Below are 14038 nucleotides of genomic sequence, written 5' to 3'. Positions count from 1 at the left end.
ATCTTTGCATTAAAAATAATGGATGAAAACAAATATATCAAAATGCTAAACAGAGGCTTTGTTTGGGTTGTGAGGCTATGGGTGATTTGGATTTTTCTTCTTTTCTCTAGTCTCCTCAACATTTTTATAGTCATTTGATAAACTATTCATTGTTTCTACCATACTAACAACTTGCTGTATGGAAAATCTTCAAGGAAACCAACAAAACAAATATATGCAAAACTGGTGGCAATGTAGTAATTCTAAAGTCACTACTTAAGGTTAAAAGTCTGTTTTGTCACTTTCCAGCTGTCTAACCTTGAGCAAAGTCTTCATTCTTTTGTCCCTCAGCTTCCTCATTTAACTGTCTCATTGGATCACTGTGAAAATAAAATTATCCATTGAAATGCTTAGGAGAGTGCTTAACTTGTAGTAAGCACTCAGATAGCAACTGTTGAAAATGGAATGGCTACTTAAAATCCTTACCTTTGCACATAAGAAAGTTGACACTCAAAATTAAATAATTCACTGCACATGGGTGAAGTATCTTAGTAAGTAGAACTCACCAAAGAAACATTTTAGAACAAGTCTGTCCTGTATGCTCTTTACACGACACCTAATTTGGCCCAAACTTTAATCATATGTCTCTATGCCAAACATGAACATGACTTCAAAAGCTATCTAGCACACACACGAAGAGTTTCAAGTCAAAACAGGGTCAGTTCTGCTTTTCTAATTTTCTTAAATAGGTTTTTCAGGTAAATGCTTCCTAGAAGCCTAAATGACAGAATGGAGACAGGGAATTAGAAACTTTGCAATTTTGTCTTGGCTCTACTACACTCCAATCACTGCCTTTCCATCAGTCAAATTTTAAGACATTTGTTCCCTCAAACATAAAATGGAAAGAACCTTTTGTCTTCTTACTTAAAAACTACTGCAAGAAGTCTACACAAATCACAGATCTGAGAGAAGAGTTCTTTACGAAATCAGATCCTGGTATGCAGTGAGACTGGGGTGCTCTGTTCAGATCTTTATATACCACAAAATGCCATCTCATTTCCCTCCTCTTCCTATCTACTTTCTCCTCTATACCCACTAACATGTAATTAGTTCCTAATCAGATGGATTTTGAAATCTGAAAAAGAGATATTAAAATAGACTCACATAGTAGAATACTGCTAAGGGCAATCACAGTATTATACTGAAACCCTGCAGGTCAAATTTGAGAGAATTCAGATTTTGTGTGAAAGGCAAAAATAAATAAATAAATAAATAAGATATTCTTTAACAAGAGAGATTACATATATCAGTCTCCGGTAATTTATTGAATCAAAAATGCATCTAGACAGAGCAAAGAAGAAAATCAAGGACACAAGTTAACAATTAGACTAAAGTACTAATGGTTCATGCAAACCACAACTTATATACAGAAACAATATGGAGGCCATGTCTGACTTCCTCCGGTTTTACAAGGGAGAAGGAGAATCAAGCTCAAAATCAGGCCAAGACTTTGAGGCAGAGGTCAGACATGCGTCCACACTGCAACTTTCCTTATCCTGTTCTGACTTCAAACGTCACTCCCAAAGCATTCTTCTCTGCTGGGTTCAATAATCCATTGCAGGGACAATACTCGCATAGACAATATGGGGTTTAACAAGGTACAATTCAGGATCAGAAACAACTCAGTACTCCAGTCAGGAATGCCTCTTCCCTATCATACAGCAGGCACACCTTGATCTTATCTTCAGCCTCTAAGCCATGTGGCCCCCTCAGTCTCTGTGCTGCTCAGGCAATTGTTATAAAGCTCCTGGAGCCAGTCTGTAAATGCCCCAAAAGGCACATTTCTCAAGCCTGTAGTAGGTATTAAGCTTTAGTCAGTCCATGGACTGAGAAGCCTGCAGTTGCTCTGGCTCTCCATGTCACTGCCTGTCCCAAGGCCTATCTCTGTCAGATAGGGATGTCCAGTTCCACTCCTGGTTCTTCCTTCTTGATGGTCCTCAGGTGATCTGTTCCTGCTTCTGATATGACTCCTTTTAAGCCTAGCAGGACGATAAAACTAAACAATCCAAATGGTACATTCCTGTACACCCTATGTGAGTGACCCCTCCTAGTCATTTGGTGGGAGTTACGAAGACTTTGGATATTAAAGGCATATCAAATAAAGTCATGGTACTGGAACTGTGGGTTAATGCGCTGGACTGTAAAGTTGTTTGAGCAACAAGGTCAGCTGTTCAAGCTCACCAACTGCTCCTTGGAAACCCTGTACTGGTTCACTATGGGACGGAACCAACTCTACGGCACTTAACCACAACAACCACACTACACAACCCTCAGAACAGAAGAACTAGATGGTGACCAACTACCACTGCTAAGTGCTCTGAGAAGGATCACAATATCAGGTGTTGGGCAGAATGGGAGAACAATGTGGAACAAAACTCAAAATCATAAGACCAGGCTTACTGGTCTGATAGAGACATAGAATCCGTAAGACTATGGCCCTTAGAAGTCCTTCAAGCTGGGAACTGAATGTACCCCCATGGTGCAACATTCAGCGAAGTAATAGGCCTAAAAGACAAACAATAACACTGGGGAGGTACCTACTCATTGGAGCAATCAACCATATGAGATCAAAAGGACAGCAGTATGTCCAGGATAAAGCTCAGAAGGCAAGAAGGGCAAATGGAAATGTTAAATCCAGGGAGGAAGTGGGAAGAGAGCTCTAACATCAAAAGGACAGCTGTATGTCTAGGATAAAGCTCAGAAGGCAAGAAGGGCAAATGGAAATGTTAAATCCAGGGAGGAAGTGGGAAGAGAGCTCTAACATTGTGGGGATTACAACCAATGTGCAGAATCAAATGTGTAAGCATCATTGAATGGAAAATCAATTGCTTTGTACACTTTCACTGTAATCACTATATATATACACATAGTGATAAAAGTAAGAGTTCTTTCCAACAGACACCATCTTCTAGTAGATTCCTACCTATTCCAACCTAGTTTTGGGAGTTATCTGACTTCAGCTGATGAGTTACACAACTGAAGAGTCTTTGCATACATAGTGAAAGAAGTGGAAGGAGAAAGGGCACAAGATTTTATAGGATACTATTGAGATTTCTACATGCACTTATGATGACCTTCAGTGGTGTCTTGAAAGCAGGCCATTGCCTACAGAAGGACAAGGAAGAAAAGCCTCATGCTATATGGGGCAGTGTCCTGAAGAGAAAAAAACAGATCAACACTCCCCCAAAAAGCTGCTAAGAATGGGAAAAAGTAGAACTACCATAGGACCTAGTCAATCCTAAGATTATACCCCAAAGAATTGAAAGCAGACATACAAACAGACACATGTATACCAATGTTCATTGCAGTACTATTCACAACAGCCAAAAGGTAGAAACAATCTAAATGTCCATCATCAGAATGGATAAACACAATGTAGAAAACACAGACAATGGAATGCTCAGCCACAAGCAGCAATGAAGTCCTGATTCACATCATAACATAGACCAACCTTGGAAATACGATGCTGAGTGAAATCAATCACAGAAGGGTAAGTATTATGGTCCCACTTATATGAAATAGGAAAAGTATAGAGACCAAAGCTTATTAGTGGTAACAAGGGATAAGGGGAGCCACTGCTTAGGAGCCAGTACATTTCTGTTGTTGTTGTTGTGAAGTGCCGTCGAGTTGATTCTGACCCATAGCGACCCTGTATAGAGTTTCCAAGGAGCAGCTGGTGAGCTTGAACTGCCAACCTTGCAGTTCAAACGACTTTGCAGTCTGACGCATTATCATACAGCACCACACCAGGACTCCTCATTTCTGTTAATGGTGGGGAAATACTTTGGAAAAAGACAGTGGTGATGGGTGCACAATATGATAACGTAATCAGTGTCACTGAATTACACATCATGTACAAACTGCTGAACTGGCAAATGTTGTCATACATATTTTTACTACATACACACACACACACACACACACACACACAATTAAGAACCCAATCAATCATACGTCAGCAATAGCTTCAGAAGTGAATGAGGGAAATCATCTTGGAAGAATTTTGGCCCATTGGTAATGATGAAAGTGTAAATCATTACTTCCTGCTAAGGGGCTTTCCCTGCATCTATGACTGCATTTCTCCTAATTATTGGGTCACTTGGAAATTCTGTTCAAATCAGCAGCCAGAGCAGTCCTAACCCCACAGCTCTGTTCATGGCCCTTCCTTTGGTCTCTCAGAACACTCCGCTGGAAACACACATTTTCTTTGTGACCGGAGACCAACTGAGTAGTTGGAGGGGAACCTTGTCTAAAATATGAAAATTTCTCTAGGAAAGGGTTACAACAATATCCACATTCCAATTAGACTAAAGAGGTAGCATCCACAGGATGTTGTTGGTGGTGTTAAGTGCTGTTGAGTCAGTTCCAACTCACAGTGACTATATATAGGGGGGTTCATAGGAGAGGCTGGTGGGTTTGAGCCTCCAAACTTGTGGTTAGCAGTCCAGTGTTTATCCATAGTGCCACACCAGGACTACATATACATGTTGTTAAATGCCATCAAGTCGGTTTTGACCCATAGCCAACCTGTATAGGGTTTCTGAGGAGAGGCTAGTGAGCTTGAATCACCGACCTTGTGGTTCAAATTGACTTTGCAGTCCACACCAGGACATCTACATGATTATTGTTGTTGTTAAGTGCCGTTGAGTTGGTTCCTACCCATAGCGACCCTGTATAGGGTTTCCGAGGAGCGACTGGTGAGTCTGAACAGCCAACCTTGTGGTTCAAACCGACCTTGCAGTCCAGCCCCTTAACCCACAGCACCACACCAGGACTCTATCTATATGATAAAGCCTAATTATTTTTAGTATAATCAAATTTCTAATCATGTTAAGATTTTTTTCTTCTTTATCTTAATTGTTTTCTCTTTTCTTTATGTATAGTTGGAGGCCCAGTATAGTGCAGGACCTCAAGGTTGGTTTGAACCTCAAGGCTGGCAGTTCAGACCCACCAGCTGCTCCTTGGAAACCCTATACAGGGTCTCTATGAATCGGAACTGACTCTTAGGCACTTAACAACAACAATAGCGGGGGATGGAAAGGCATAAAGTTATATTTCAATTCCTTCTTTAGTTTCAGGACTGTAATTTTCACCAATTGGGAGAGAAAATCCAGAAGCGCTGAGGGGCCAGCCTCTAGCAATGTTTGAAAGGGCAGGTAAATCATGAGTCAGCAAATGGAAACAGAAAGCAGATTCAATTTATTAAAATGGTCACATTTCTAAGTACTGAATTAGTACTAGGCGACGGGTATTAGTAGATGAACAGAATAATACTTCATTTTAAAAGGTATTTTTTCAAAGCTTCACTTTTACAATACTTTGGAACTATCAGTATGAAATAACACTTTAACAAACTAACATTAAAGATCATTAACTACCAAGATGGCAAAACTTATTTCCCATTTCTTTGTGACTTTGCAGGGGTTCAAACCAGTGAATAAAAAAATTAATGTTCCACATAAAGAAGATCTATTGCTATTATATTCAAAATTATCACAGTCAAAACCCTACCTGAAAAAAGACTGCAAAAATGGTAATAATTGGTACTGAAAAAACAACAGTAAAGCAACATTAAATCTTGGTCCCCATTCTCTACCTGACGCTTGGTCTCTCACCTCTCTCTCTCTCTCTCTCTCAGGACAGTGGTTTTCAAAGTCTGGTATGTATCAGAAGTATCAGGAAAACTAATAGAAAATACAGAGGCCCAGGATCATTTCAATAGAAAAGACCTGAGCCTTGCATCTTTCTTGTTCCCCTACAATGGTTTCCAAGTCAGGCTAACCGAAATCACTTGGGGAACTTTGAAACAAAACAATACAAAAACAAATTCTTAGGTTTCACCCCTGAAAAGTTTAATTCTGTAGGTTTGAGGTTGGGACCCAGAAATCTGCAAATATTTTATTTTTAAAAAGATTAATTAATTTATTTTATAATCTTCCCTGGTGATGGATTGACTAGATTTAGGACACTTAATCTAATGCCTATCAAAGAACTTCGGCCTCTGAGTTTACAAAGAATATTTAGAACTTTGAGTAGGTTATAAATCATAATCCTAAAGAAAATTTAACAAATTAAATTGTCGGGAAGTGATTTTATACTAAAAACCCTGTCCAATTAAACACTTAAATTACCTAATGATTTTCTATCCATCCACTCTCCCTCAAACCCCCAGGTTAGGCCTATATCTAATTCTTGTTTCCTATGCTAGCTGCCCAAAGTGCTTATAAGCAAGGATTCAGTTCTGTGAACCTCTCCCTCTTCCTCTTCCACTCAGATTTTGAGGGCTGCTAGAAACAGACCTATTTCAGAGCACCACAGACAAGTGATGTTGCTTGCAACACTGCACCAAGAGTATCACTCCAGAAATCTGTGAACTCAGCTCCACACCACTGGCAGGGACTGATTTATTTGTGGAAAGAACTACTCTTATCACAAAAAATAGGCAGTTTAACAGCTAAGACAAGAGGAAGTTAATTATGACTTCAGAAGCTTCAAAAACACAGGGACTTTTGAGCTACGTCTAGTAGCCCCAAACTCATAGATGTCCAGTCCTCTCCTAAACTTCTAGGAATCAGATGTTTACATTCAAAATCTAAGACAGAAAGGATCTGAAAGCAATGACCAAAATGCGAGAAACGACACCTGATCATTTTTCTTCTCTCTCAATCTGAAGTCAGAATACTGACATACAGCAAATGGAAAACTCAGGTCAAAAGTAGCTGAGAATTACGATCCTGAAAATACAGATGCTGAGTTCTAATCCTTCCCATAAATTTCCTGAGAGCCAATTGGGGAGATGTCCCTTCTTAGTCAGAAGATACTAACTCTGCCACATGAGCAGCAGCAGCAAGGAGGTAATTCCTAGGAGATGCATAAATGCACGTGGGTCCTAAGTGTCTGTTTAAAAATGATGATGGGTCTCCTTACTGGACAGCTGGCTACAAGCCATCTGATGGTTTCCAGGCACTTTCAAATGTACCTAATGAAACTGTTGGGTAGGTGTCCAAATGGAAGAATTGAAAAGACCTTCCTCCTCAAACTGGTATGAAAAACAAGCCAAACACTACTAGCAGCAAGTCCAGCTGGAGGAGGACTTGGTTTGTAGATTGATATAGTTCCCTTGAGTGGACAAAGACATGATATCTTCTCTGGAATTGCTCATCATCTTTTCAATGAGGACTCTACAAAGTAAATGAAGAATAAGTGTGAGAACTGGTTCGAGGAGAGGGAGATATGGCAGACATTGTTTTCAACAAGACAGCACTTGGAAAAGCCACAAGGTTCAAATGAATTTCCGTCCCCAGTTATCTCAGCAGAGAAGATGCATCCCTGGCCTTCCAATAACTTGATCTATTCTCATCTGCTCATAAACAATGGGGCTAAGTGGAAGTTGGGAAAATCTACATGCTTATTCCCAAAGCTACTCACCTCATGGCTTCATTGATATTTTTGTTTTCCTTGACTGATGTTTCTGTCCAACCTGTGAAACCGTTCTCTTTACTGAACCGGTCAATCTGGTCCCGGCTCACTGCCCAAGGGGACAGATCACACTGGTAGAGAGAATCAAAGACAACATCATAGACTTCCTGGGAATAGAAACACTGCTCAAATACCTGTGAATTTTAAACATGCCACCACTAAGGGCTAAGATCACTAGCATCCAAAATCTAAAGTTAACATAGTCCCCAAAGAAAGCTTCACTCTCACCATCTTTTTAAAGGGGGAAGAGATGATTCTGTTAACTTGAGATGGCAAAAAGATGCCTAGAATCAGAGAGTGTTTTAGACCATATTCTCTAAGCCATAGATAGTCTCCAACCATAGACTGAGGACAGGAACCATTTTCCTAGATTGACCTCATACCTTGTTGGCCAAGAGCAGGCAGGGCACAGGCTCTCCATTGGGCAGTGTGAGCTTGCTGTCCAGATCCTGTTTCCACCTCTGGCTATTGCTAAACGTAGTGGTGTTGGTAACATCAAACATAATAACACAAGCAGAGGCGTCCCGATAGTATAGTCGTGTCATAGAGGTGAAGCGTTCCTGTCCTAGGGAGAAAGAAGAGATATTCAAACAGGTGAATTTAGAATTAGGCTCAGTCCCTTCTCTAACCCTCTGCCCTCTCTACATTTGTTGTTAGAGAAAAGGTAGTGTGTGTAGTGGTTAAAATTCTGCACCCATTCAAATCCATGCTCTACCATTTACAATCTATGTGACTTGGGCTATGTTAGGTGATCAGCATGTCAGATATCTCACTTGTAAAGTAGGGGTGGAGCGCCATGGTGCTGCAGGATAAGCACTGAACAGCTAAATACAAGGTCAGCAGTTCAAACCCACCAGCTGCTCCAAAGGAGAAAGATGAGCTTTTCTGCTCCCATAAACAACAACAACAAAATAGGGGTAAAAGGAGTAGCCTTTATCATAGGGTTGTTGAGAGAATTAAAGAGTTAGTGGATATAAAATGCTTGGCACATAAGAAGTGTGAGCTGTAATTATTATTATCTGTCTATTTTCTGGGGAGCTTGTTTCTCACCAAATTCAAACGATAATCTAGAAAACCCAGCCAAAGTGTCTTCCTCCTGTTTTGGAAACATCTACCCACAGTCTCGACAACCCACCACCTTGTCATCCCTTCCAGCTACAAAGACCCTACTCTATAACAGTCCAAAAAGAATCTTTCAATTTATATATTATCAGAGCAACTCAGTCATTTCAGTGGCAGAAAAGAGTTTGGGTTTTGCTGTCCCACTTTTTCTTTGAAAGAGCCTGCTGGTCGAACGCCTTTCCCTTATTTCTACAGCCTGCCCGGCTCACCTGCAATATCCCACAGCTGGAGCCGCACCATCTCTGAGTCGGACCACTGGAGAACCTTCAGAGCAAAATCCACTGAAAATATAATGTATGTGATACATCAATAAAAATGTAACCTTTAAAAAAAAATCCACAGAAAAATCTATATGGACACATAGCTCCCAATCCCATTTTATTTCTGTTTAATTTTTTAAAAATAAAAATTTATTGTGTTTTGGGTGAAGGTTTACACAGCAGTTTAGGTCCCCGTTCAACAACTTTTACACAAGTTGTTTAATGACATTGATTACAATCTTCACGATGAGAGAACATTCTCATGAGTTCCACTAGATGTTCCAGTTGCTCTTAGTGTCCCTGCCCCTTTACATTCTCATCTTTGTTTTAAAATAATTGTTGACTGTTTGGTCTCATATCTGTGATTTTTTTTAAAGGAGCACAGTACTTCCAGGTGATACTCATTATTTTTTAAATCAATTTATTACTGAATTACAGGGTTGCCTCGGGGGTTAGTTTCTGTTCAAGGTTTGAAGGGCATAGTCTCAGGGCTTCCTTATTTATTTTTAAGGCCTCAATAGGCTAAGCTGAATCCACTTTAATGTATTAAGCATGTGACAGATAATTTATCGTCCCTCTCCAGCTTTTATTCTGTTACCCAACCAATTTATTTGATACTGTTTGTCTCAAGGGCTAAAGACAGGAGGGTGAGAGTCATTATGAAAACAACTTCTAATCTCAGATTAGGTTGAACAGCTTCTGGGAGATTTAGGGGTTTTTCTCAGGGAAAGGATGATGGAGTAGGAGGGGGAAATGTGAAGTGAGGCTGCTTTTACTTCTTCCACCTTCAACTGTACTGTTGGTTTCTAATCCAAGTATATTGTGACAAAAACACATTCTGGAGGATTCTACATCCTCCATAAGGCTATGGGTATTATTCCAGGTAGGAATGGGGTTCAAATGAAAAAATCCCAGTGGATTCCCAGGAAATAAAACACTGCATGCATGGTGCTTAAGAACAGTGCTGGACTCTACTGCCAGGTCTGTGTGGGATTGTGCCAGATGTGTTCAGACTCCATGAGTTAAGGGGAAAAGCTCTTTAATAAAAGAAAGAAACTGGATAATTTCTGAGGTTTGGAAACATACTCATCCACATCTGTGACAGAAATAATAGTGAAGGGAAATTTATAATAAACACTGAAAAGCAATTAGCAGAAGCCACTAATAGTAACAGTCCTGGTGTGGCATTGTGGGATAATGCACTGGACTGCAAGGTCGGTTTGAACTGCAAGGTTGGTGGTTCAAACTCACTAGCTGCTCCTTCGAAACTCTATATAGGGTCACTATGAGTCAGAACTAACTTGATGGCACTTAACAACAACAATGGCAGTGAAAGGACTTCTGGTGTGGTGCTGTAGGATAAACCCTAGACCTCAAGGTGAGTTTGAATTGCAAGATCGGTGATTCAAACTCACCAGCTACAACTCAGAAACCCTATACAGGGTAGCTATGAGTCAGAACCAACTCAATGACACTTAACAACAACAACAATGACAATGAAACCTTTAAGATCCAGAACTCGACAGGACTGCCTTGTTTTCCTGGGTCTTGCAAGTTTTCCTTGACAAGGTCTAGTCCTAATGTTTTTCTACCCCTCGTTTATTTACTTAGGAAAAAAAAAAACGTTTAGAGGGATTTATGGTGTGGCGCTGTGGGTTAATGCTGTTTGAACTGCAAGGTTGGGAGTTCAAGCTCACCAGCTGTTCTTCAGAAACCCTATATAGGGTCGCTATGGGTCAGAAACAACAGTTCTGACTCACAGCAACCCGGTATAGGAGTTCCGAGGCTATAAATCTTTAAAGGAGCAGAAAGCCCTATCTTTCTCTCCCAGAATGGCTGAAAGGTTTGAGATGGAGGAATGAAAACTGTCTTACATTTTGGGATTAAAATACAGCATCTGCCTCTTTGTATTTTCATTGAAAAGAAAATGTAGGAATCCAGAAAGAATGCATGTCCAGTTAACCTGGTTGCCTCCCACTGGCAAGGCATTCCTCTCCAACCATAAGTATTTTCTGATGGTTGAGAGATTCCCAGAGGATAATTCATTTAGACATTCAAGTTAAATCAACCAAAATCATCTGTTGCTGCTGTCATTGAGTCGGGTCCAACTCATAGTGACCTTGTATAGTTTCCAAGGGATGGTTAGTGGGTTTGAACTGCCGACCTACAGTTAGCAGTCCAGTGCTTATCATCTCTCAGTCATTAATTTTTCTGACATCAGTTTACCCACGTTTGCAAGCAGAGTACAAAACAGCCATAACTTGTTTTTCACATCAATATCTTTAGTACCAATTACAGCATTGTTGCTGGTAAGTGCCTTCATATCAGTTCCAACTCATATGGACCCTATATAGGGGTTCTGAGGAGCAGCTGGTGAGTTTGAACCTTGTAGTTTAAACCGACCTTGTGGTTCAGTGCACTATCCTGCATCAGGACTCCACCAATTACTATTGTTGTTATTGTTGTTAAGAGCTGTCGAGTTGGTTCCGACCCATAGCGATCTTGTATAGTGTTACCAAGGAGTGGTGAGCTTGAACAGCCAACCTTGCAGTTCAAACCAATTTTGCAGTTAAGTGCATTAACCCATAGTACCACACCAGGACTCCAGTTACAATAGCAGCACTAAAATATTTATTAATTGATAACATTTGACTTTTCCTTCTTTGACAGGTTCCTACCTTAGTCAGGCTCTAGCTTTCACAGCTTTTACTGTATATTTCTCACTAAAGGAAAACTAGAGCAACTGCTAAAAAGTAATTAAGTTAAAAAGAATTTTTAACTCAAATAGATGAAATGTTGTTACTGTTAGCTGCTGTCAAGTCAATTCTAATTCTTGGCCACCCCATGTATGAAGAGTATAACTGTGCTCCATTGCCTTGTCAAGGCTGTAACTTTTCAGAAGAAGATCGAACTGTCAACCTTTCACTTAATATTTGAGTGCTTAACTGTGCCACCCAAGGACTCCAAAACTGTTGAAATAGGGACCCTCTTATTTTGGACATACAAAGAGGGATCACTCCCTGAAGAACATTATGCTTGGCAGAGGGTAGCAAGATCCTCAATGAGATGGATTGTCACAGCACCTGCAACAATGGGTTGAAACCTAGGAATGATTTAAGTCGGAATGGATTGGAGGGCACCAAACAACATACTATTTTTAGGAAGGGGGGATGGGCAGGGTGGTCAGAACAGTCTTTGAAATTTTAAACCCTTCTGTTGATGTTCTTACTGGGGAAGAAGAATGCTTCAATTGCAATGTAATGCTTGGTAACTTAAAAAATTTTATTGGATATTGAAGCTGCCGGCTGCTCTGCAGAATAATGGATGTTTCAATTAGCTTCAAAGATGACAGCATTGGAAACTCTATGGCACAGTTTTACTCTGCCCCATGTTCTCTAGAGTCCTGGTGTGGTGTTGTGGGTTAATGTGCTGGACTGCAAAGTTGGTTTGAACTACAAGGTAGGTGGTTTAAGCTCACCAGCTGCTCCTAGGAAACCCTATACAGGGTCACCGACTTAACAACAATAATTTCACTTGAAGTTGGAAATGATTCCATGGCAAAGAGCTATAGGCTTTTTCCTTTAAATTTTTCCTTTTATGGAAATAATAAGTGTTTAAATTACTTTCTCCCTTTATAAGTTCTTCCTAATTAACGCAAAGGCACCTCTACCACTAAAAATTAGTTCAACTGAGTACAAAAGCCACATCTGGGAAAGAAATTAATTCAATCTTGTTTCCCCTGTCTTCCTCCTCTCCTCATTGTGAGGGAAAGAGGAGTAGGAGGATAGTCAAGAGAAGTGGGGTGTTTCACATTTTTCAAAGAATTCCTAGGCTGGCTTTAAGCAAATCAATGCACAAAAATCACACCGCTCTGGTAAGCATCTGATTCTGTGGCCAAGGATCTGTTGGATGCCCCAGGCATTCCCAAACAAGAATAGAGTCATTCAGACCTGTTCAAAGTCCAAGTCATACCCTCAAGGCCAAGTTAAACATCTTTCTGCTCCTTCTCCACAGCGAACAATCCCAGCTGGCACCTAATCAGGCCAGACAGAGGGTTTCAGTTGGTTCTGCCGCTCGTTAGGATTTGCTTGTGACAGAGTCGGAGGCAGCAGGTGGATATGTTTCACAGCTCGCCGGCTCGCGCTCACGTAGAACCTGCTCATAATCTCATCCTATAATTCCCATTTCTTATCTTCACACCTTCACTTATCTCTTTCAAGGCAGCCAATTCAGGCTGGAAAACCCGACTTGGGAACTAAGAAAGGCAAGCAAGATACAAAGACCCAGCAATTACGCCCCCAGGGCCCTAAACACGTACTTCCGGACCTGAGGAGGGACCCAAGGACACCCGATCCCCCTCTCCTCCACTGCAGCCAGGCCCACAGCTTGAGTCGGTAGTCGGGGCCTCTAACCGCCCGCCCAGTCCCCAGCGCGGTCTCACCTCCTACGGTAGACTTGTAGTGTTTGCTGAAGCTGTCCTGGGAGTATCTCTGGACCAGCGACGTCTTGCCCACTGCGGCGTCTCCTACCACCAGCACTTTGAACAGGTGGTCACGGCGGCTCATGGCGGAAGAGCGAGGTGTGCGTTTTAGAGACGCGGGAAGTGGGCGAGTCGCTTGTTTTAACTCCTCTGGCTTCCAACCCTCTACAAGCTCAGGTTAGGCATTCTCGCCCATCGCCTGTTGGGGCAGCTCTGATGAGAAAGCAAAAAAGAAAACTTTGCATTAAACCTGTATGCGCTTCCTCCCCGAGCGGCCGCAGCCTGGGTGGGGCGCAAGACTCGACTCTGAGCCCCTTGAGGTTTGTTCGCACCTTCGGCCCCTCCCAGGCCCGGCTGCTGAGAAACGGGACAAGGCACCCGTGCCTCACCCACCGGGACTTCCCCGTGCGGAGACTGCACCCGGCCAGGCCAGTTTCTTTCACTTTTAAGGTCATAAAATGGGGGCTTTGCTCCCCCTACACGTATCAAATTAGGGGATAGGAGTAATCCACCACCACACTTCTGTACCCTGGCCGGCCCCGGGTGGCGCGGTCCCTCCAGCTTTTCTCCTCACTCATCACGTGAAGGGTTGCTTGCGGCACTACATTTCCCACCTCACTTTGCAGTGAAGAGAACTAGCCAAGTGAGGAGGATGACC

At 41.6% G+C, this 14038-nt stretch overlaps 1 protein-coding gene across 2 annotated transcripts; it reads right to left on the bottom strand.

Moving 5' to 3' along the window:
• Nucleotides 1–7105: 7105 nt before the first annotated feature.
• RAB7L1 (RAB7, member RAS oncogene family-like 1) lies at nucleotides 7106–13734 on the bottom strand. 2 transcript variants are annotated; one of them, XM_006834076.1, is made up of 5 exons: nucleotides 13342–13605; nucleotides 8850–8921; nucleotides 7902–8083; nucleotides 7468–7589; nucleotides 7106–7220 (listed from the first exon to the last, which is right to left on the bottom strand). In XM_006834076.1, exons 1-5 carry the CDS (start codon nucleotides 13463–13465, stop codon nucleotides 7106–7108), a joined length of 615 nt encoding a protein of 204 aa, XP_006834139.1. In that variant the 5' UTR covers nucleotides 13466–13605. The 2 variants fall into 2 exon arrangements, with proteins under 2 accessions (XP_006834139.1, XP_006834140.1); XM_006834077.1 differs by lacking the exon at nucleotides 8850–8921 and having other exon boundaries at nucleotides 13342–13734.
• Between the last annotated feature and the right edge of the window lie 304 nt (nucleotides 13735–14038).

The sequence above is a fragment of the Chrysochloris asiatica genome, unplaced genomic scaffold (assembly GCF_000296735.1).
Source record: "Chrysochloris asiatica unplaced genomic scaffold, ChrAsi1.0 scaffold00009, whole genome shotgun sequence".
Classification (NCBI taxonomy): Eukaryota; Metazoa; Chordata; class Mammalia; order Afrosoricida; family Chrysochloridae; genus Chrysochloris; species Chrysochloris asiatica.
The sequence above is the reverse complement of the archived record's forward strand: the minus strand, read 5'-3'. Positions and strand labels throughout refer to the sequence as shown.